The sequence below is a fragment of the Candoia aspera genome, chromosome 5, assembly GCF_035149785.1.
Source record: "Candoia aspera isolate rCanAsp1 chromosome 5, rCanAsp1.hap2, whole genome shotgun sequence".
Classification (NCBI taxonomy): Eukaryota; Metazoa; Chordata; class Lepidosauria; order Squamata; family Boidae; genus Candoia; species Candoia aspera.
Window position 1 is genome coordinate 76,450,480 of NC_086157.1, and position 23,030 is coordinate 76,473,509.

Here is a 23,030-nt window from a genome sequence, read left to right on the forward strand (position 1 = left end):
CTCCCAGCCCTAGAAGTCAGACTGCAAACTTTCTCCTTGGCTTATAAAATTATTTTAATTGTATTTCAGAGCAAAGCAAGACAAAAAAAAAGGAATGGAACATTCAAACATAATTTGAATACAGAGTCTGAAAGATTTCATACATTTTCAAATATTTTCCTTTTAGACACTGAATCACTGGTGAGCATACATGTTTTCATGGTGAGGGTTTCACTGTGAGGGTTTCAGTGCCATAAAAAATATTCACTGAATCCTACGCTCTAACAAAATAAAGATAATGATGCAATATTTGGCGAGGCACTTTGTTCCCATTTGGCTGATCTGTGGCCAGCGGTGCTTAGTGGTGTTGAAATACCTCATTTTAATTTTTTTTTTAAAATTGCAGCTTCCAAAATAAACATAGCAGATTACATAGAAAAAGAATTATTAATAAACCATATATTCAGAGCTTTGTAGCCAGCTGCAGCTAAGTTACTTTTCATATGGTTTTTTAAAAATCGTTAGCAGCAAGCATAATTGCACTAGTTCTGATGCAATGCCAGCAGCAAGCAATTACAAACAAAAACAAAAGCGAAAATTAAACATTTCTGAATAGCAGGAGAGGCGTCTACAGTTTCCTTTCTAAACAAGTGCTGTGTGGTTGCTTATGTTAGTGCACTAAAAGGGAGCATAGCTATTAAAAAAAACAGAAACAAAATAATGGAAGCAGTTGGAGGCACATATTGCTCAATGGATACCTGTGACAGTTATGTAATGAAATAGAGTGAAAGTAATAAATACAATGGCAGGGGAAATTGACATATTTCCAGTCATGGATATTGTCATTGGAGTATTAGGGGGGAAAAGCATCCTCTTAATAGATATACTATGATCTGCACCCTGTCCACCAAATGAGTATCAAGTATCAAGTGCATAAATGCTGCATGATAAACTAATCATCAGTGGGGCCATTGAGTTTATACATTTTTCTTTTATTCCAGTAAAAATACTCAGTAGAAACTGAGATGGGTTTAATTTTGCTTCTGTTTTCCAAATACAGCAGAAGATGTCAGTGTTTAAGAATTCTCATCTGCATATAGAATTTGCATAGAATCCATGAGACAGGATAACAGTGACAGGATTTTTTTTTCTTCCTAGTGAGCAGATGAGAAGGATCCTGGGAACTGGTGTACCTTTTATTTCAGCTTTTCTTACTCAGCTTTGTTCCTCCTCCTCCTCCTCCTCTGTCTTTTAAATGGATACTCGCCCTCTATTCTCCCCCCAAGCCCAATGCATATATTAAAGGCCCATGAGTCAGATAAAAAGGTAATATCTACCATATATCAATTTTTCCTCTCTCCTTCCTTCCTTCCTTGCTGAAGGGCTTGCCTCTGGGTTACTGGAACATAAATCACATTTGCAGTTCCTTCCCTTCATCCTGAATCTCTTCTTTGGAGGGTCCCCGGATTCGAACAATCTCATGTTGAGGTTGGAACTTATTTTCTGTCTCCCTAAATATTAGTTATAAAAGGAAATTAATTTCAGTGGACAGTTGTTGTTTTTATTAAAAATAGTTATAATAATGACTCATTACTGCAGCACATTTAGGAGGACAGCTGTGTTAGTCTACTGTACGGTAACCAAAAATCAGAAAGAGTTTGGTAGCATCTTTTCAGACTAACAGTTCAAAAGAGTTGGGAAATTCTGAAAAACGAGATAATTGAGGCCCAAGCACAATCAATAACAAAGGGGGAGGGGGGAGGGAGATACCTGACGAGACCAGCATGGTTGAAAGAAGACCTCTCTGATAAACTGAGAAACAAAAAGAATAAGTGTGACCAATGGAAAGACAGTCACATAAGAAAAACAGAATATGTGGAAATTGCCTAAATCTGCAAAGATGGGATCAGGAAAGCTAAGGCTCAGCATGAGATAAGCTTGCTATCAATGCCAAAAATCACACAAAAAGGGTCCTTTGGGTATGTCCAGAAGAAGAGGAAAGTCAAGGAAACAGCTGGCCCACTGGTAGAAGAAAATGGCAAGATTATGACAGACAACAGGGAGAAAGAAGACCTGTTTAATTCCTACTTTGCATCTGTTTTTTACAAAAGGAAATAGCAGCCCAACTTGTCAGAAGTGGCACTACAGTACAGGGAGCAGACAAGAAATGCAGATCAAAATAGGTAAGGAATTGGTGAGAGAATGGCTAGAAGCTTTGAATGAATTCAAATCTCCTGGGCCAGAATGATTACAACCCAAGGAGTTAAAGGAATGGGTAGATGTCATCTCAGAGCCACTAGCTGAAGCATTTGAGAAATCCTGGAGCACAGGGGAAGTGCTAAAAGACTGGAGAAGAGCCAACGTGATTCTAATATTTAAGAAAGGGAAAGAAGTGAACCCAAGAAACTACAGACCAACCATAGTCAATGCATGATCCTTAATGGGTCTTTGCCCACATGGAGGAGGTATGAAGTGGGGTACCTCAGAGATCTGTCTTGGGTCCAGTACTATTCAACATCTTCATAAATGACTTAGATGAGGGAATAGAAGGCATGCTCATAAAATTTGCAGATGACACAAAGCTGGGGGGACTGCTAATACCCTTGAAGAGAGGCTTAAGATTCAAAAGGATCTTGATAAACTTGAACATTCAACAAAATGTTCAGTGTTGAGAAACATAAGGTTCTTCACTTCGGCAGGAAAAACCAGATGCACAGGTACAAGATAGGTGATACCTGGCTTAGCAGTAGTACTTGTGAAAAAGATCTGGGAGCTGTTGATATACCACAGATTAAGGATAAGCCAGCAGTGTGCTGCAATTGCCAAAAAACTGCACTGTACCACTCTATGTTGCACTGATCAGACCACATCTGGAATACTGTGTCCAGTTCTGGTCACCACAATACAAAAAGGATGCTGAGGAACTGGAAAGAGTGCAGAGAAGAACAACAAAGATGGTAAGGGGCTTGGAGGCTAAATCCTACAAACAGCGGTTAAGGAAACTTAGTATGTTTAACAATGAAGAGAAGGCTGAGGAGAGACATGATAGCAGTTTTCCAATACATGAAGGGATGTTACAGAGAAGAGGAAGTAGTCTTATTCTCTCTAGCACCTAAGGGTAAGACAGGAACCAGTGGGTAGAAGCTTTATAGTGAGATAACTAAGGAGGAATTTCCTGACGGTGACAGCTGTTAAGCAATGGAGCAGCCTGCCTCTGAACTTGTGGGTGCTCCATTCCTGGAGATTTTCAAGAAAAGACTGACCAGCCATTTGTCCAGAATGGTATGAGGATTCCTGCACTGAGCAGGGGGTTGGACTAGGAGATCTCCAAGGCCCCTTCCAACCCTATGATTCTTTGATTATAACAAATTTTATTTTAAGGTATATGCTTTTGTGAGATGCAGCTCACTTCATCAGATGCGTGGAGTGCTTTAACTGATATAGGTTTAAAATACACTGGGATGAAGTGGGGGTGGGAGGGAGGCAGGGTAGTTATGCAGGTAAAGATTCCATGGGAGACAGATGACAACTATATTATCAAATAACAGTTGTAATAGGTTAAAAACCTGTTGTGTTTGTACAGACCTTCTGAGGTAGCCTGAAACCTGTTGATATTTGTAAACTCAGTCTGGCCTGTTTGTCTTACATAGAATCCATAGGGGCATTGCTGGTAGATGATGGTGTATATCACATTAGAGGAAAAACATGTAAAAATGCCTTTAACTTTGTGTGTGAAGTTTTTGGTGCCTGCAACAAACCTAGACTTGATGAACTTAGTGGAGAGGTAGACCCTATCTCCCACTTTGAAGTTCGGCTGCGCCGCCCTGTGGTTGTCTGAGAATATTTTGTAGGTTGCTTGAGCGTCTGAGAGACCCAGCTGGATGACGGGCCAAACCGTGGCCAGTTGCGCCGCCCAGTCATCTGGGGAACAGGGCGGGGTGTCAGGCTGGGGCAGTTCCGGGATCGGAACAAAGTCTCTACCATAAACCACTTTGAATGGGGTGTGACCTGTGCTCTGGTGAACTGCATTGTTGTAGGCCACCTCGGCAAAGGGTAGCAGGTCTACCCAGTCGTCCTGTTGATAGTTTATAAATGATCGTAGGAATTGCTCCAGGGTGGAGTTAAGAATCTCCATAGAGCCATCTGTGTGGGGGTGCCAAGCCGTGGACAGTGCCTGCTTTGTACCAATTAGTTTTAAAAATGCCTTCCAGAACCTGGAGGTAAATTGTGTGCCCCTATTAGTCACCAAACGGGAGGGGGCGCCGTGGAGTTTATAGATGTGATTTAAAAAGAGGCATGCCAGCTGTTGCGCGGAGGGGATGGATGTGCAGGGTATAAAGTGCGCCTGCTTGGAGAAATAGTCTTTTACCACCCAGATGACTGTTTTTCTTTGGCTGGGTGGTAGATCTACAATAAAGTCCATCGAGATTTCCTCCCAGGGGCGGGAGGGGCTTGCTACTGGCTGCAACAGTCCTTGGGGCTTTCCCACCTTTCGTTTTGACATGGCACATGTGGGGCAGGCAGCGACATACTCCTTAACGTCCTTCCTAAGAGTAGGCCACCAGAATTGTCGCCTGATTAAATGCAGCGTTTTGACAAACCCAAAGTGCCCCACTGTCTTGTCATCATGTGACCTGCTCAGAACTTCCGCTCGCAACTGTTCTGGCACATACAAGTTATTCTGTTTCCAAGCTAGGCTGTCCTTAAGAGATACATTGTGTAGGTTGTTTTGTAACCATGTGTCTGTTTTGATGGCTTGAACAAGCTGTTGTTGCAAGTTCGGTGAAATTGACCTGCGTCTCCCTCCGTCTGCGGGTGTTTGTGCTGGGGTCCATTGGGTTCTTGTTTGGCTGCGCGTGACAGCAGGGCAGCCCAGCTGTGCGTCGGTCCACACAGTACCCACAATGTCCGATGCCTGACTAGCGTCCTGAGGCCTCCTGGAAAGGGCATCTGCTAGGAAGTTCTTCCTCCCCGGTATGAATTTTAATTTGAAGTCGAATCGGCTGAAGAATTGCGCCCAGCGTACTTGCTTGGGGCTGAGGCGTTTTGGGGTGCTGAGAGCCTCTAGGTTTTTGTGGTCTGTCCACACTTCAAAGGGGCAGGTGGCCCCTTCCAGGAGGTGCCTCCATGTCTCTAGGGCTGCTTTGACTGCGGACGCCTCCTTTTCCCACACGTGCCATCTCCTTTCTGTTTCTGAGAACTTGCGGGAAAGGTATGCGCAGGGCTTCAGCTGATTGTCAGAATCCCGCTGAAGCAGGAGTGCCCAATGGAGAAGTTGGATGCGTCGACCTGTACGATGAAAGGCTTGGTCGGGTCGGGGTGTTGCAGCACTGGCTCTGCTATAAAGAGGCTTTTGAGGTGATCAAAAGCTCTTTGACAGTCAGCAGTCCAGTTCAGGAGCGCTCCCGGGTTCCGTGACTTTCGTGCGTCCCCCAAGCCCTTTGTACGGAGTAGGTTAGTTAGAGGTAGCACAATCTCCGCCAGCCCCTGGATAAAGCCCCTGTAGAAATTCGTGAAACCGAGGAAACTTTGAAGTTGCCTCCTCGTGCGTGGGCGCTCCCATGCCAGGATGGCTTGGAACTTGTTTGGGTCCATCTCGATGCCCCTCGCCGAGATTCTGTAACCCAAGTAGTCAATTTGTGTTTGATGAAACTCGCACTTGGAGAGCTTGGCGAACAGCTCTGCCTTGCGGAGTTTCCTGAGCACTTGCTTCACTAAGTGTTCGTGCTCTTCTTCCATCTCTGAATATATTAAAACATCATCGAGATAGACAAGTACCCCCTTGAATAAGTGGGCGTGCAAGACCTCGTTGATTAACTGCATAAACACTCCTGGTGCCCCCGCCAACCCAAATGGTAAAACTTTATATTGAAACGACCCCAGCGGGCAGTTGAAAGTCGTCTTCCACTCATCCCCCTCCCGTATTCGTATTCGGAAATAGGCTTCCCTCAGGTCCAGTTTTGAGAATATCTTGCCCTTTGCCAGGTGGGCAAGAATGTCCTTGATGAGGGGTAAGGGGTATTTATTTGAGATGGACGCAGCATTCAAACTGCAGTAGTCAGTACAGAGCCTCAGTGACCCATCCTTTTTTTCCCGAAAGAGGACTGGGGCTCCGACTGGTGAGTTTGCAGGCTCAATAAAGCCCCGCGCTAAATTTTTGTCTACAAACTCCCTTAATGCTGCCAGCTCCTTCTGGGTCATCGCATAAATTTTGGGCTTTGGTAAGAGTGTGTTAGGGACCAGTTCTATAGCGCAGTCCGTTTTTCTGTGGGATGGGAGTTTGTCAGCCTCCTTTTTGCCAAACACATCGGCAAACTCTGCATATCTGGCTGGCAGGCCATCCAGGGTTGCTGCCTCCAGATGCATCGATGTAGTCGCTGCCCTCCCCATTGCAACATGGGGGACCCGATCCCCTGTGGGTGCTTGATAGCGCCCATCCGAAAACGTAATTTCCCTGGTTGTCCAGTTTATTTGTGGGTTGTGTTGTACTAGCCATGGGATCCCCAGGATGATTAGGGGTTGGCCCACCAGTGCCATGATGAACGGCAGTCTTCCCTTGTGGCTGCCGAGCTGCAGTGCAACCTTGTCCGTGTATTGGGTGACCGGGCCCCCTCCTGCTGCTGATCCATCCAACTGCGTAAAAACAATGTGGTGCTGAAGTGGATAGCAGCGGAGGTTTAACGCGGCCGCCAGGTCCAGGTGCAGAAGGCACTTGGAGCAGCTGGAGTCAATTAGCGCCCAAATTTCTGCCGATTCTCCACAGTGGGATAGGGTGACTTTCACGTACAGGGTGGGACAATTAGCACTCACCCCGAAGTTGTCACACCCCTTGTCTTCTTCCACCTGTCCCCTGGCGCTCGTCTGGGCAGGTGGCTGGCGTTTCCCGCCGGCTCGTCTTGGTCGCTTTCCTCTTCTGCTATGGAGTAAGGGAAGTCCTTTGCTGCGGTTTCCCCCGTCACGGCTGGCATTTTCCTGGGTGTTGGGGTTGGCTTGGTTGGCGCCTTCCATGAGCTGTCCCTCGCCTTCGCTTTCGGGCAAGCCGCCGCCTTGTGGTCCTCCTTCCCACACCGAAGGCACTGACCCTTGGCGAACCATCGGTCTCTTTCTTCTTTCCATGGCTGTGGTCTCGACCTCGCCGGTCCTGCTGCTGTTCGGGGTCCTCTCACCAACTCTGCATGCTGCACTTCCCTCTTTGCCTGGAGGAAAGTGTCCTGGGCATCCTCTGCCTCTCCGGCCAGGAGGATCCACTCCACCAGGGTGTTGGGGTTGCTCCTGCACAGTGCCCACCTGAGTACGTTCAGGTTTAGACCCTCCTTGAACCGCTCAATGAGGGTGGACTGCGACCATACTTCGACCTTCCCGGCCAGGACTTGGAACTCCATGGCATAATCTGCCACGGAGTGCTGTCCTTGTTTGAGGGTTTTCAGGGCTCTTTTTGCCCTTTCCTTTTCCAGGGGGTCCCTGAAGTGCAGGTCTACTGCCCAGAGGAACCCGTTGCAGTTCTCGAGTTCTGGGGCGCCTGCCTGGCATAACTGGACATACCAGTCAGCCGCCCAACCTTTTAATTTGATCGCGATGGCGTTTATCTTCCCCTTTTCCATTCGGAAGTAGGGACCCCATTCCTCCATATAGTTCCTCGCGTTTGTGAAGAAAAAGGAGAGTTTTGTGGGGTCCCCGTCGAACTTAACCCCGAAGTCCTTTATTGCCATTCTCGGTGGGCTCCAAGCCGCATCTGGGCGTCGGGGTGTGCTTCGGGCAGTTGGGGCTCTTTGGTTTTGACGTGGGGATTCCCTCCGTCGGGCTTCGGGTGGCGTTGGTACCATCTCCTGCCGGCTCCCACTTCGTTCCGGCCGTCTTGCCATCGGGGTGGGAGGGGGGGAAGTAGCCCATCTGGCGGGTTCCTGGAAGTGGACTCTGCCTGGCGTTGTGTCGTCCTCCGGACCTCTCCTCCGGCTCTTCGGCTGGTGCGTCTCCGAGGGGGGGGGGTAAGGGGTGTCAGGCTTCTGGTGCCTGGCCCCTCCGCGCCCCGGCTGTGGGATTCGTACGCCTCTGCTAACCTCAGGAGCAGCTGCTGCATCGCCTCCAGCTTGTCCTCGACTGCGCTCAGCCTTGCTGCCGTTCGCGAGCCCTTCTTGGTGCAGTTGCCCTGCCGCTCTCCTTCGGTTCCCGACGCCGTGGATGATGGGAGGTCCCGCGGTTCCCCCGAGGCTCCGGGTGATCCGGGCAAGGGTTCCTCCGTCTCGTCAACGGTGACCCACGTGCCTTGGGACTCCCGGGTGGTGTTTGCCATCGCTTCTCCCTCCGAGCTCGATCCCGAGCTCTCCTGGGCCACGCGCCGTCGGGGCATTGGGCGTCTGCCCTCTGCGGGGTTGTGGGTTCCGTTTCCGGTCGCTGGGTAGCTGCCTCGTCGGGTGATGAATTCTTCCATCACTAGCTTGGTTCCCTCACAGATTGGATCTGGACTGGTGCTAGTGGAAAAAAAAAATTTTGGATTCCCGTCTTTATGTCAGGGTAGCCTTACTCCCAATAAGACACGGACTCACTTAGAGGGTCTAAGGATTTCCTGTTTATTGGAAGCAGATTGCATATGGAGAAAAAGACGGGAATGCAGGCGTGGTAGCGGGGTACCCCATTTATACCCGCGTGGCGGACCTTGTCCTCCTCCACCCTCCATTGTCCCACAAGCTGGATCCAGATGGGTGATCTGCAGCGATATGGGTTCTTCGATGGGCGATTCAGGCAATCTCCGCTGGTCTCCTTTGTCTTCTCATTCTTGTCCGTTGCAGGTGTGTCCCCCGGGGTAATGGGTGGAAGTTCCCCCGATCTGTTAATGGGTTTTAGGTCCGGGCAGAGGTGTGCCTCTATTGTGCTGGTGATCATTTTAGGCGTTTGCGTGCTTAAAGGATAATGGTTATCCCTTCCTCCTTCCTGATGGGCATGTTCCCTGTTGTGATGCACATATGCCTTGCAACGGGGAACATGACAGATGTCTACTTCGGTCTCTTTCTCTATACCATTGTTTCTCAATCTTGGCAACTTTAAGACGTCTGAACTTCAACTCCCAAAAATCTCTCTTAATTTCTGGATTACTATTTTTATTTCATTTGCTCCCCTTTTAGATGTCATAGCTTTTTTCCCCTCACATAATAGGTTTATCTCACACAATAGGTTTATCATACCCCCTCCCCAAAGCATTAGCTTGCTACGTCTAAATAGTATAATTAAAAAGTTGGAAATTGCTATTATTGAACAGGAATTAAAAAACACAAATCAGTTGTAAAGAACATAGTGCACAGGTAGGTTTAACAATATACCTGATGAGAGTGCTGAAAGATTGTGCTGGGTTTTGCTATATCAGGCAAGAACAAATCTGGAGGTGTAGGATAATAGTGGCAGAGTCAAGAAAATACTGGCTACATTCTAATTCACAGTATGCAAATTTTCCATTTTTATGAACCATACTGACATTACTGAAATTTATTTAGCCCAACTGTGAACATTGCTACAAATAATCTTAAGGGAAAAGAACTATGTGTGAAATTCATACCCTACCTCTAAAATAGACAGTCTCTCTCTTCCCATCCCATCTCACCCCCACATTTTTTACCAAAAGATACTCACGTTGCCTCATAGTCCTTATTCTTTGATTTCCTGCAGCAACAACAATAAACCAAGACACTTATAATAATGACAGCAGCAAAGACCCCACCAATGACTCCAGCATAAAGAGCACCATTCATGGATGCTGTAGAGGGAATAAACTAGCTGTTAGTTACCACAGAACTGATAAACCAATTCATCATCTTTGTTTGAGATTTGAAATGAGCAGGAATCCATGTTTAAGGATGTACTCTTGAACATCAGCAGAATGCTGAATAATATTGAGCAATTAACTAGCAGGACATCCCATAAAAAGAATAAAATGCTCAGGATATGGTTCTCTTGGGTGCAGAGCATGGCTTTAGCCTAGCTATCAATGAATGCTAACCAACATTTGTTATACTTGAAGTAAAAAATATTATTAAGGGAAATAATCATATTGTTGAAGTAAATAATTTATTAATAAATAAATGAAGATAGAAAAGCCTGACTTCTAGCTTAACTCCATTTTGAAGGAAGGAAACAAAAGAGGCAGAGAGAGAAGTTTCCTTTCTTACTATTAAACACAGAGACTTACTTAACTAATAATAGACCAGGTTAGAAACATTTAAAATGGGAGAAGTGAAGTTGAGGGCTGTACTGTGTAGGACCACATTAGACATGTGGGCAGGATTGGAATCTTCCATTTTTTCTCCTTTAAAAATATGATTGTTTTCAATGTACTTCCAGTATCAAAGTGGCCAGAAATTGCTGACACTGTTTTACAGTGGGGGCTTAGAGGCTGCTTCAAACAGCACTTGATAAACAAGTTATTTGAACAGAATCTAGAGCTTTTTGTTTATGCGCTCTATTTTGTTCCATCCACCAAAAATTGGCATTCTGGTGGAACATAATAGGATGCATAAACAAAATGCATCTGAGACTATTCATCTGACAATACCTTTTTCAGACAGTTACTAAATGTGCTGACACGTTTCCTTACCTATGGAGCTACTGCACAGTTATTTAGTTACAGTGAAAAAGTAGAAGCAAACAATAAAATAATTCCCTTGCTTTCCCCATGATGATGAAACACCACTAATTTTTTTAAAAAATTAAAAATGTTTAAAATGTTTTTGGTTAAAATTCTTTTTAAATGCTGCATTTCAGCACTATATATTACTACTCCAGAATATGTATCAGCTGAAACAAACAAAAAATCAATTAAAAATACATGATTCAACTGACACTAACCAAAGTTAATAGGGAAGGTCTGTTGTAGCATAGAGATGAGTAACTGGCTCCCCTACATAACAGATTTTATTTATCTATCTATCTATCTATCTATCTATCTATCTATCTATCTATTTAACCGCCCATCTCCCCCACATGGGGGACCCTGGGCGGTTGACAGTAAAAACAATTTAAAATTCAATAAAATTATAAATAATTTTATAAACCAATACTCAATAAATATAAAATACAATAAAATCCAAGTAAGGGCAGATCAAATTCAGCCCATAAAGGGATAAGGCTGGTCCCTGCAGGGCTAGGGAACTAACCAGCCCCAGAAAGGCTCTTCCTCTCCCCACTCCAAGCATGGTGACAAAACCAGATCACCACACATACTGCAAATATACCTCTTAGGGGCAGAAAAGGATCTTTGATGTGGACTAAACACAAGAGGAGGAGGATCTGATAATGTCATATAGGAACCCTGTAAAAAATGAACAAGCAAGCATGATGGTCCTATAAAAAATGCTTAACTATAGGAAAGCATTCTAGAAGACATCTGCCAGTAAAACATAGACAGTATTTCTTATTATGAGGTGCTCTGCCTGTTCTAAAAAATGTTGAGCTTATTCTATCAATGTATTGTTTTCTACTTAATTCTACCCCATCCAAGCATTCTCAAACACTTACGAGGTCGAACAGCAACTGTGATGTTGCATGTAGCTTCTCCAACAGTGTTTTTGGAAATGCAGATATAGTATCCAGTGGTGTCTGCAGAAATGTTGTTCAGCATTAGCACTCCTGGTACAAAAGAAGAAAAAAGGCCTTGATAACATACTGTAGCAGGTACCGTACAAACAGAAAAATACTGTTTTCATCTGTCTCTTCCTTTCCCATATATGAAATCAGTTCAATGTGATGATATCATGGAAGGTTAATAACCCCATAAAATGTGGTATGAGGAATCTTAGTATTGTAGTTCAGCTGCTATGTTTGCTGGCCTCATTTGCAATCCTTTTAAAATCTTTTTAGCCCACCAGATTTCTAAGTCAGGAAGTCATATAACAGTCTTGCCCCAGTTTTATTCTCCCAATGATCCTGGCAAGATAAGTTAAGCAAAGGGAGAGTAGCCCACAGTCAACAGGGGCTGGGTTCACATACTGTGCATAGTTCCTTCCCCACTTGCATTAACCATGGCACAAATGCCCTGGCCACATCTTTTTCTGCTGATTCTCAATGACATTGTCCGCCTTCCTCTTTTCCCCAGTCCATGAATAAGACAGGTTCAAGTCATCCTTAGCTCTACCACTCTTAAAGTAGTATTCCACCCCACCTTTATTTAAATACAATCCAAGGACAGCCTCAGGTATATAAAATCTGTCAGGTTTTGTCACCAATTACCTTGGAGAGAAGTCAAATGATTGGCAGTAAGTGGGAACAGAGTGAAGAGAGGCAGTATAGCAAGAGGAGAACAGTATATATACCTATCAGTATAATTTACTCCCTACTCAAAGATGGGTGGGTAGTACTTTAACTCAGCACAATGGGAAAGACTCATGACATGGTTCATTTGCTTTTGACTGAACACAATGTGCGAGCATAGCCATTATGGTTGGTAAACCATGGTTTATAGGTCAGCATGATATATTAAATCTCTCAGGGAATGTAATATGTTGAAGGTTGTACAGTATAAAGAATGTAATACTTTAGAATTAGAACCCAGATATCTATTCACTAACTATAATAGCATTGTGGTTTAATACTGTATATGAATACTGCCTTAATTTCCAAATTTATAAATTGATTTCTTGTCCTGTTGATTTATTTCCAGATAGGGAATTATGTTTTCACAAATCTAGAAGTACCATATTTTTAACAATTATACATATAAAATGAAGGTGAGAAGTTGTAGTGAAATTTGTAAAAAGCTTACTGTTCTCTGAGAAATGGATTGGCAAACAAACTTGGTATAGTAAATGTGGCTAATAAGTTGCATCCATTAATGAACCTTTAATAATAGAAAGCTAATGAACCAGTGCAGTCTTCTGCAAAATAGTGCCTGGCAGCTATATTGGATTATCAGTGGTCCATGCAGAGTAGGCAAAGATTATCTTAGCATTTGCAAAACTTTATCCATCTCTCTAAAAAATTTCATTATTTGTGGGAATCAACATGTTATTTAGAACTTCTGAGCCTCAATCCTAAGAGTGTTTCAAGTGTTTCTTTATTTGCCCAACAAGAAAGCTGTAATGTGCTATACAGTACATGTTTTAAATAGCCCAGGAACAGTACTTATCTTTGGAAGGTGCACTGGAGACCATGCACTAGATAGTAAATAGATCTAGATCAAAGACTAAAATTAAATGAATAATTTAAATTAGTTAAATGCCATTAATCTGATCACTCTCCATGTTTTTAGTAATTCTTCCCTTCTGGGATAAGTTAGTTAACTGTAAATCTAACTTTGAAATATTTCAGGAAATGTCTCTCATAATAATAGCTTGAATCTCCACAGGTACCCAGCCAAGCCATTTGTAGATTGCAATATGAAGAGCTGTTCTTGAACCAGGTAAGCTGGTTTATAATATCAGCTCCTGAACAGAAGGAAAACTGCACTTTCAGATAGAATGAATAGTAGGGAATTTCCTTTACATGCAAGTTTTCTTCAGATTGTGCCTGTGTTTACCAAAGGACATGCAATGGAAAGAGAGACTGAGTGGAGAAGCAGCATAGAATTATTGTGAGCATAGAGAATCTGCACATATTGGTAAGAAAGCATTAATTGGGAATCCTCCATTTGAAGGGGAAATACGTTGTCCAGAAATGCATGAAATGTCTTGGGTGAATTATTTACTTTAATATTTTATTGTGATCTATGTTTTTAATCATTATTATGATTCTATTCCTTTATTTTTATGCCATTATTTATTGCTACTCTTAATTTTTTATTTTATCAGTTGTGCTGTATTCTCTGTAGGCTTTTATATTGTTTTTACAATGTTGTTTTATATTGTAGGATTTCTACATTGTTTTAAAATATTCTATAGTATGTTTCATTGAGTATATATTGCGCAGGGAACTCCTACAAATGGGCAGTATAGAAGTACAATAAACAAATTAATTTGTAAATAAAGCATATTGGCCAAACAATTCAAACTCATTGCATGTTCAATTTTTGTGCTTTTATGTGAATATCTATACTTTGTCGATTTATATATGTTCTCCATTTCAATCATGTGAATCCTAACATAAAAAAATGAAACAGAGATATTAGCCTTGATCTTTTTTCACCTTCCATACTGCAAATTTACAAGTAATATTTCTCTGATATTGTTTTATAGAAAAAAGGAGAATGAAAGAAAAAAATAAGCAGTGCTATACAGACAACTTATTAGCATTTAGGGAAGATTTTCTGATCTGGTGCTACCATCTATAGGTCCATCTGGTGTACAGCAAGCATAATTGCTAATATATTTTCTTTCTAACAACTACAGTATAGTCTAATCAAGGCATGCTCAAACAGACAACATGGCATGTGTCCCAGGATGGAAGAAATAGAAGCTATCTTCCCCTTTGTCTTCATTATAGTGTTGGTGTCGGATTTTGAGCATGGCCTGGAGAGTTAAAGAACAAGATGGTGTCCACTTTTGTTTCACCTGCAGTTATTGGTATATTTCAGGTTTGTATATTTATACAATATTGAGAATGGGGCAGTGCTTTCCAGCTACAGTAAGCTAAGTATCACACCTGCAATACAAGCTTGTGGCCTCCCAGAACATGCCACATGAGCCTAACAATTTGGTCTCTCATTTGGCCTAACAATATGGCTGACTGCTCTTTCTGGCTGTGTAACTGAAGAAATGTGAGAAATAAAGTAAGGATCAGAGGAGGTGAATAATTTTTCTTCAGTGAGATGGTCTTCCTCTGAGTCTAGCTGAGAGACTATCAAACTTATAAGATATTTGATAGAGAGAAATTACCACAAAAATCACAGATTGCAGAAAGCTGACATGGTATTATTCCTTCCAATAAGAACCTCAGGCCTCACATTCAAAATGGATGTAAAGCACTGATTTAATATATAAAATGCAACTACATTTAACTATTTGTGATTTCATGCTCAAAGTAAGCACTAAAATTTGTGAGATGTTGGCTCATTCGACAATAAGATCTGCATCAGCAAAGATGGGTGCATTATTCTATCCAAGTAGCCAAGCTCACACATTTTGGCTTCAAAATTATAGATATCTAACAATATTTATTTATGAAACCAGTCATGCAAATATTACTTCAATGCAGAGATAAGTTTTTAATCAAACATGTTCTTACTTCCTGTCAATCAGTGAATACTAAGTGAATACTTTTACTTTTGATAAATTAGCACATGATAACTGGTCATTGTATTGACCCTTCATTAAAGTTTTGAAAGGGCAAGGAGCAGACATTAAAGTACTGGTTTTAATTGCCATTGCAAAAGAACCAAGCAATTATGCTGAATTACTATTAGGAGTAGAATGATGGTGGGTGTAAGTGTGGGACAGCCTCCCCTTGGAAAGAAATAAGAACGTAGAGTTTAAGAGGATGAGAAGCTCACTTCTGCGTCATTATACCATAATGTTGCTAATATGAAATGAACAGTGAAGAACTAGAGGAAAAATGAATGGTATGACAAAAATGCTCAGGAGAGAAGGATGCCTTTTTTTTTAAAGCCATCTCATAGACCACATGTAGTCTTGGGTAATTAAAAAAGGGGTACCCATTAGCAAGGCCTCTCGTTCCTTCTCATCCTGCAGCAATATCACTTTGGCTTGTTTTTATAACTTGCAGATGTGGGACTTAAACAAAGCTGGTCCTAGATAAAAAGTTCCCATCATTAATACTTAGAAATCATTATCTGTAAAATTCCTTTAAAACTGCCATTAATTTCCCATAAATTGGGAAGCTCTAAAAAGTTATAAGGAATGAAATTGGCCCTGCAGAGATTATTAGACTCAGTCTCAGACAGCTGGGTGAAAATAATGGGTGCTAAAGTCAAACATATGGCAAACCACTGATTCTCCATCCATATTTTAGAAGTTCCTTTAAGACAGAGGAAAATATAAGTTCTTTTATATGGCTCTTGTCTGTGTTGGAACAGATTCAAAGATCACACTATGTCATTTTTTTTTCCCCAAGGAGAAGTATTTTTTAAGAAATTCAAATGAAGATTCTCATTTCAATGATGAGGACAGACTTAAAATTATATAGATTATTTTAAAAATGAAAGAAAAACTTAATTTCTATGAATGGGAAGTCAGAGTATACCTCCTATGGTTGTTCCTTGAAGTGGTCGGTTTTCATTCTGTGTATTGTAACTTTGCCAGGTATACTGAGGCTTCGGGGATCCTTCATCAGAATTGCAAGTCAGGTTAATATTTCGACCATATTCTGGGGTCCCTAAAATGTTGCACTCTGGCTCGGATGGAGACACTAGATAAAAAGATGGGAGGAAAACAATAATCATGAGCAGGTTCAGTAACATAAAGAGAGAAGCATCACCAGAATACTAATTCCATACCTTAGTCTCTAAATTCTAACATTAGCAGTAATTCCAGTTTTTCAAATCCATTTATTGGAAATAATATTTTTTGCTACAGAGCTGCAATATATCTTCCCTATTTAGCTTGTTCATACAGATGCATGTATATATAATAATGGAGAAGATGCCACAACTTGATAACAGTGCACATGCTTCCAGCGCAGAAGTCTCAAGTTCTTTCACCAGCATTTCCAGTTAAAAGGTGATTTAGCAAATGATGGGAAAGTCCTCTTCTGAGACACTGTATACTTAGAAATCTTCAATCAGAGGAGACAAACTGGGCTTAACTGACTAGATATAAGACAGTTTCCTAACTTCTTGACTGTTTCAGTCAAATAGCAAACTGGCTAAAACACCCAAAAGTCTTCAGTACTGCTTCTCAAGTATTAGGACATAGTCTACACCCCAAGCACTGCATAATAATGTTTATACTATACACAACTGTGTGTGGCTATTGTATTCCACACTGAATTTGTGAAAAGAGTGTTTCAGATCATTGCAGGCACCACTTCCTGTTTACTGTACTATACTATTGAATCAAGATATTGGGCAGACAGAAATACAAAGGGCAGAATGCCTTACCAAGGACGAAAAGTTCTATGTAGGCACTTCTTGAGGGGTAATCATGCGTTATCTCCACTATGCATTCATAGGTTCCATTGTCATCCATGATCACCTCATTAAATGTGATTCCAGCATCACCATTTTCTAAACTGGGAGAGAATCTTAAACGACCTTCATAAGGTTTTGCATAGAATTCAGTACCAGAAAACTTCTTCCTAGCAAATTCTTCCTAGACAAGAAAGAAGGGTACCACATTAAAAGACTTGTTAGTGTAACATTGGGATTCCCATCGTTGTGCTGCAGCATAAATGAACACAGAGGGCACTTTTCTTGCTATCTTCCAAGCTCTTTGCCCTCTCAATGTTTTCAGAAAAGTAAGAATTACGTTGATTTCCAACAAAATAAAAAAAGGAATATGGAAGGCTACCTAGGATCTGCTTCCAGAATCTTATGTACAGTAGTTTCAAGAACAGCCTTGAATCTATACAGGCACAATAAGTGGCCTATCATGTTTGGCTGCAGCTCAATCTTTTATTCATAAATATGACTACCTGCCTAGTAAGGAGGGGAAAAAAGATAAACTGGAGTAAAGATAAACTAAATTTCCTATAGACCTACAGAACATGTCATGGAACAATCTCAATTGTTTACATTCTGACAAATTGAATGGTTCACATTGTGACAACTATTTTCTAAATGGCCAAGCCCCTCTACCTGCAGTGCTTTTCTTTGATTGTATCCATTATACATTCTCAAAATATCCAATGTATCTAATGGTCCAAAAATGTTGAGTCCCCCTTCAAGGGCACACAACTACGTTTGGCTGTATTTTGAATATGGAAGACATTGAAAAGGAGATTGTGCTCCAGGATTTCTTTCTTTTAAAAAACAAACAAACCCTACTCCAATGGATTCATCCAGCGGTTCACCCAGAAAGCACTGTGCAATTTTCCTTCTGGATAGTTTTTTGCTTTGGATGCAGTCATTAAGAGTTGAACTTCATTTGAGGGTATATTGATTTATTTGATTTATATCCTGTTTTTTCTCCAGAAGCTCGTGTCCCCCATCCTAGTTTTAACATCTTAATTGCTGTACCACAAGAAAAAGAAGAACTTATATAAAGGAAGTGAAAGGTTTGGAAAGGAAATTGATGATGCTGAACCCTGTTGTGAATGGTAGGGAACTTAAACTAAAAAATTCATCAAAAAGCACCCATGTTCTTCTTGCTCTGTTCTTTGGTGAAACTCAGTCTTGCCAATATCACCAATGCTGCTATTTCTAGAAGTATAAGTTGTGGCTGCATTAAAAAATGTAGCTGCTTTAGCTGCAGACTGATGTTATCTTTGTGCCCCCACATGCTCTGAGGTACCTTTTTGTCTTTGAATCTGAAAGGCTGCAAAATAGTCAAAGTAGACAAAACTAGACTTATTTTATCAGGGATAAGACAGTTTCCTACTTTCTTTAGAAGAGAAAGGAAAAGGGTAAAATATGATAATAATGATAAATCATCTTCATCAATTTTCCTCAACATATGCTTGTCTTATAAACTCTTTTTGGTGGCAGAAAATAATAAAATGCAGCCTCCCACTGAAAAAAAGGGAAGGCACCTCTGCCCTAAATCATTGTTTGAACACAGTGAGGAACTGGATATAGATTAACCAGCTGAGGTTTACAGTGTAATATACTGCATAAGATGGAGGTTCTGTTGTGGACAGTACATAAGACAGTCTGGATTTGGTGGAACAGATTGCTCTATATGTCTGTGAACTTCCTCTGAAGGAAAAGATCTGCAGTTTGGGCTAATCTTAGCATCACTCCTGGAAGAGCAAGGATCTGCTTTGGGCAGAACTATCTCCTTACTACTCTAAATTTGTCCTTTTCAGGGCTACCAAGGAGCAGGGATCCATGCCTTAATGGTCTCCTATTTCAATTACTGTCATGTACCCTACCTGGGGTGACCCTGGAGCAGATTCTGGACAAATCAACTAGTGAAAAAAAATGGTTGCCAGACTAGTGTTTAGCATGCACTTTAAAGAGCAGTAACTCTCCAACCCTGAATTAACTATATTGACTTCCAATTGTTTCTCAGCTCAAACTGAGAACTGGCTTTCCCTTGTACGCCTCTATGTAATGTGGTACCAGTTTTTCTGAAAGATATTTCCTCCAATAGGAACTCGCTTTAGTTATTAATAGAGGTCAGAGAAGATTCTTAGTTTCCCTAAAATACCTATTTCCTCACTCAGTCATACTTTACCCACAAACATATATGTATATATCTTACCATATGAGAGCTTCCTAGGTACCTTCCCCTCCAAAAAACAGAATCTGTTTTCTCTGGAACAGCATTACTTTTGAAGTTGCATGGTAGGGTGGCATTATATCCTCTTTCTACTTTCACTGCCTTTGAAGGTCCTAATACTGAAAGGGCATGAACAGCTGCTACCACTGAAAAAGATACACAGAGAAAGAAACAGAAAACCCTGATGTATCTCTATCATCATGATTGGGGGAAATGCTTTAAAAAATTTGTATTCCTAAACACCCTCCCTCCAAAACATTAAGAGAATGGGAAAAATGAACAAAAAAAGAAGGTCTTTGAAGGAAAACCCACAGTATGATTTGATTAGACACTTTCTACTAAAATACCAAATTGGTCTAAACTAGTTAGGCAGCTGCAGCTATCTCACATTTTTGTTCATCAAATGAATATTTATTTATTAATTTAAAAGATTTGTATGGCCACCCATATTAAAGCACAACTCTGGGAATCTCACAACAAACAATAAAACCACAAAATCATAAAAGCCATAAAACCATAAAACAAAAATTAAAATCCCAGTGCCTCAATCATCTTCCTGGGATGCCACAACAACCATCCACAAACACCATCATTCTACTCCAATGACTGGGTAAAGACCCCAAGTCTTGATGGCCTTTCAGAAGTCTAAAAGGGTGTGGGCCTGCCAGATTACCCAGGTGAAGGGTGTTCTACTGGAAAAGGCATGCTTCCTAGGTCCTGCTAGAAGCCAGCATTTCAGGGAAGGGAATTATCCAATTTGGTGGGATGGGCAGATACTCTCAGGAAGACGCAGACCCACAAATAGCCTGGTCCCATGATAATTAGCAACTTGAAACTGGGAGCCAGTGCAACTCGTGCAATGAGGTATAATGTGGGCAAACCTGGGAGCACCCCGCACTGCATGCACTACTGCATTCTGGGCCAGTTGTAGTACTCAGGTGGCCTTCAAGGGCAGCCCCATGTAAAGTGCATGGAGTAAACCAAACGGGAAGTGATCAAGGTATGAGTGGTTATGAGCAAGGCCTCCCAGTTCAGGAAAAGGCATAACTGGCACACAAGATGAATCTGTGCAAAGGCCCCCTTAGCCACAGCTGCTACTTGCTCCTCAAGCAGGAGCTGTGAGTCCAGGATCCTCTAATTGCACACCAGCTCAGTCCAGGGAAGCGCAACTCCATTCAGAGTCAAAAATGACATATCATCAGACCCTGGGGAGTCAAAGACCTAAAGCTGCTCCATCTTGCCATGGTTGAATTGAAGTCAGTTCCTCTCCATCCAGACCCTCACAGCCTCCCTCAGCTGCCCAGTCTGAGGTGGAGATGTACTGCATAACTGGCTATCATCAGCACACTGATGATACCACACTCCACGCCAGTGAATGATCTCACCTAGTGGTTTCATGTAGATGTTAAAGAGAAGAGGTGAGACACCTAACCTCTGAGGCACCCCTCACTGCAGGGCCTAGGGCTCAACCTTTACCCCCCCCCACAACACCAACTGCAACTGGCCATGGAGAAAGGAGGAGAACCACCACAATAGAGTGCCTCCCACTCTTAACCCACAAAGCTGGTCCAGAAGAATACCATGGTCAATGGTATCAAAAGCCACTGAGAGATCCAGGAGGGACAGGACAGTTGCACCACTCCCCATTCCGAGCTCTCCAAAGGTCATCTGTAAGCACAGCTAATGCCGTTTCAGTACTGTACACCGGCCTGAACTCACTGAAAAAGGTCCAGATAATCTCTTTTATCCAGGGCCCTCTGAAGCTGAGTGCCAACCACCTTCCCCAAAAAGTGGGCCCACCACTGCCTCCTTCAGGGCAGGCAATCCCATTTCCTCCTGCAGAGAGGCATTATCCACGGCTTGGACCTAGCCACATGCCACCTTCCGGGAGGCCTTAACAAACTAGGAGGACATGGGTCCAGAACATAGATGGCCAAGCTCACAGCCACGAGGACCCTGTCTACTTCCTCAGGATCAACTGGCACAAACTCCTCCCAGTTAACAAGGCTCAAACATGTCTCAGTCACTTCCAAAGGATCTGCCTAGCTAGAATCCAACTCTGTCTGGCAGTTGCTGAGAGTATTCCTCACAGCAGCCCTGCAAAGCTTATCCAGGATTGTTATTCAATTCTTCACATGTTAACTTTTCATCAGGATCTTACTTCAGTAATCTAGCCCATGCTTTGCATGCAGAAGATCCCATGCTCAGCGTCAACAGGTGGGCTACTCCATTTCGTGTGGACATTTTATAGATAGCAGCAAACCCTTAGCACACTCAACAGAGGGATGTTAACAATATGCATGAGCCACAGAACAAGCCAAAAATAATTCAGAGCAAAAAGATATTAAAAAATGAATAAAGCAATACCTCTTCTTTTATAAATGTCATTGATAACTGACATTATGGATCAAATCAAAATATTCTGAACAAACATTAACTGACTGAATAGCCCATTTAAAATGAAAATGTTCTTTTCAAAAATAAAAAAGGAAGGAAGATATATCTTCAAGAGACATGTTAAAAAGACTAGGTTAACTTGCAAGAATGCAAAGTTTAGGACAAAAGTGTGTGGCTTCTGGAGTTACAAAAATGGAGTAGTTATATACATCAGAAACTTATTGTGGAATTTAGAAAAACAGATTCAGGGTGAAATACAGTGATTTTTATTATTACAATTTCAAACTGAACAAGGAGAAAATTACTGATTGAAATCGCAGAGGAAGATATTTTGATTCTTGGAGATATGAATGATTTTTTTTTCCATTCCCCATTTTCTCTCTCTCTCTCTGTCGTATAAATCTGGTTTATACAAAAGGAATTCTGATAAATTTCCAAAAAAATGTTATAGATTTTCTCTCTCAGACACATGGAGACATAAATATTCTTAAGAGAAAGAATATATCTCTGGCTTGAAGTAGAGACTGAATGGTCTATTATTACTGCAAGAAGATATTAAATTCAATTGCCAGTTTGAATTAAAGAGCTTCTTCCAAACTAATTTAACTTTGAATGTTTCTTTATTCACAGTATAGAATTCCAATAAAGTGCTTATGAGAGGATTAAATCCCCAGGACCAGGTGTTTTTTTCTGCAACATACTATAAGACTTTTAAAGAAGTTCTGATAAATCCATTTTATTCATTTTATTATGTTGTTATAGACATATGTAATACATTATATTATTCTGATACAGTTGTGTTTTATAGTGTTGACTAGAAATTATTAACACACTATTGTTTGAATAACTTAGACCATTAAACATAGGGGGGGGGGGAAGGAAAGGTATTATATTAGTATTAACTATGATTTACAAAGTCAGTGTTAATAAGCATAAGATTATTTAGCTTTTACATCCGAAGTTGAATATAACATTAAGAAGCAGGTGCAAATTACATAAAAATATTTGTTGTACAATAAAGGTTTCTGTCTTAAGCTGATTACTTAATATGAAGGTCTCTGCTGTATTGTTATTTATTATTTCTGCATATTGAGGAAAAAAAAGAACATAGACAAAGCAAAATAGGCAACAACAACTAAAAGGAAACAAGGAAACAAGGTTATTTGGTTTCTAACTTCCCCCTTTTTGTGCTTCTACTAATTTACGTTGTTTATAAACATTTAGGCCCCCTTAGAAACCAAATTATAAATGTTTATGTTTGCCATATTGCATGAAATGTATATGAGAACCATTCTTGCTTAAATTTGGTTAAACTTCTGTGTGAATATATACTGTTAATTTTGCCATTGCTACATATTCTCCAAGTTTAAATTCCCAATCAGATATTGTTAGAATTGTATC

General features: G+C 41.4%; 1 protein-coding gene across 1 annotated transcript in view; it reads right to left on the bottom strand.

Moving 5' to 3' along the window:
• Window positions 1-1,339: 1,339 nt before the first annotated feature.
• Window positions 1,340-23,030, bottom strand: part of GPA33 (glycoprotein A33) — a 32,435-nt gene continuing 10,744 nt past the window's right edge. The window contains exons 2-7 of the mRNA XM_063305524.1: window positions 19,215-19,378; window positions 16,952-17,162; window positions 16,096-16,260; window positions 11,482-11,592; window positions 9,601-9,724; window positions 1,340-1,490 (exon numbers count right to left, since the gene is read on the bottom strand). Of these exons, the coding sequence (XP_063161594.1) occupies window positions 1,391-1,490; window positions 9,601-9,724; window positions 11,482-11,592; window positions 16,096-16,260; window positions 16,952-17,162; window positions 19,215-19,378 (875 nt within the window). The 3' untranslated portion in view covers window positions 1,340-1,390. The remainder of the gene's footprint in view (window positions 1,491-9,600; window positions 9,725-11,481; window positions 11,593-16,095; window positions 16,261-16,951; window positions 17,163-19,214; window positions 19,379-23,030) is intronic.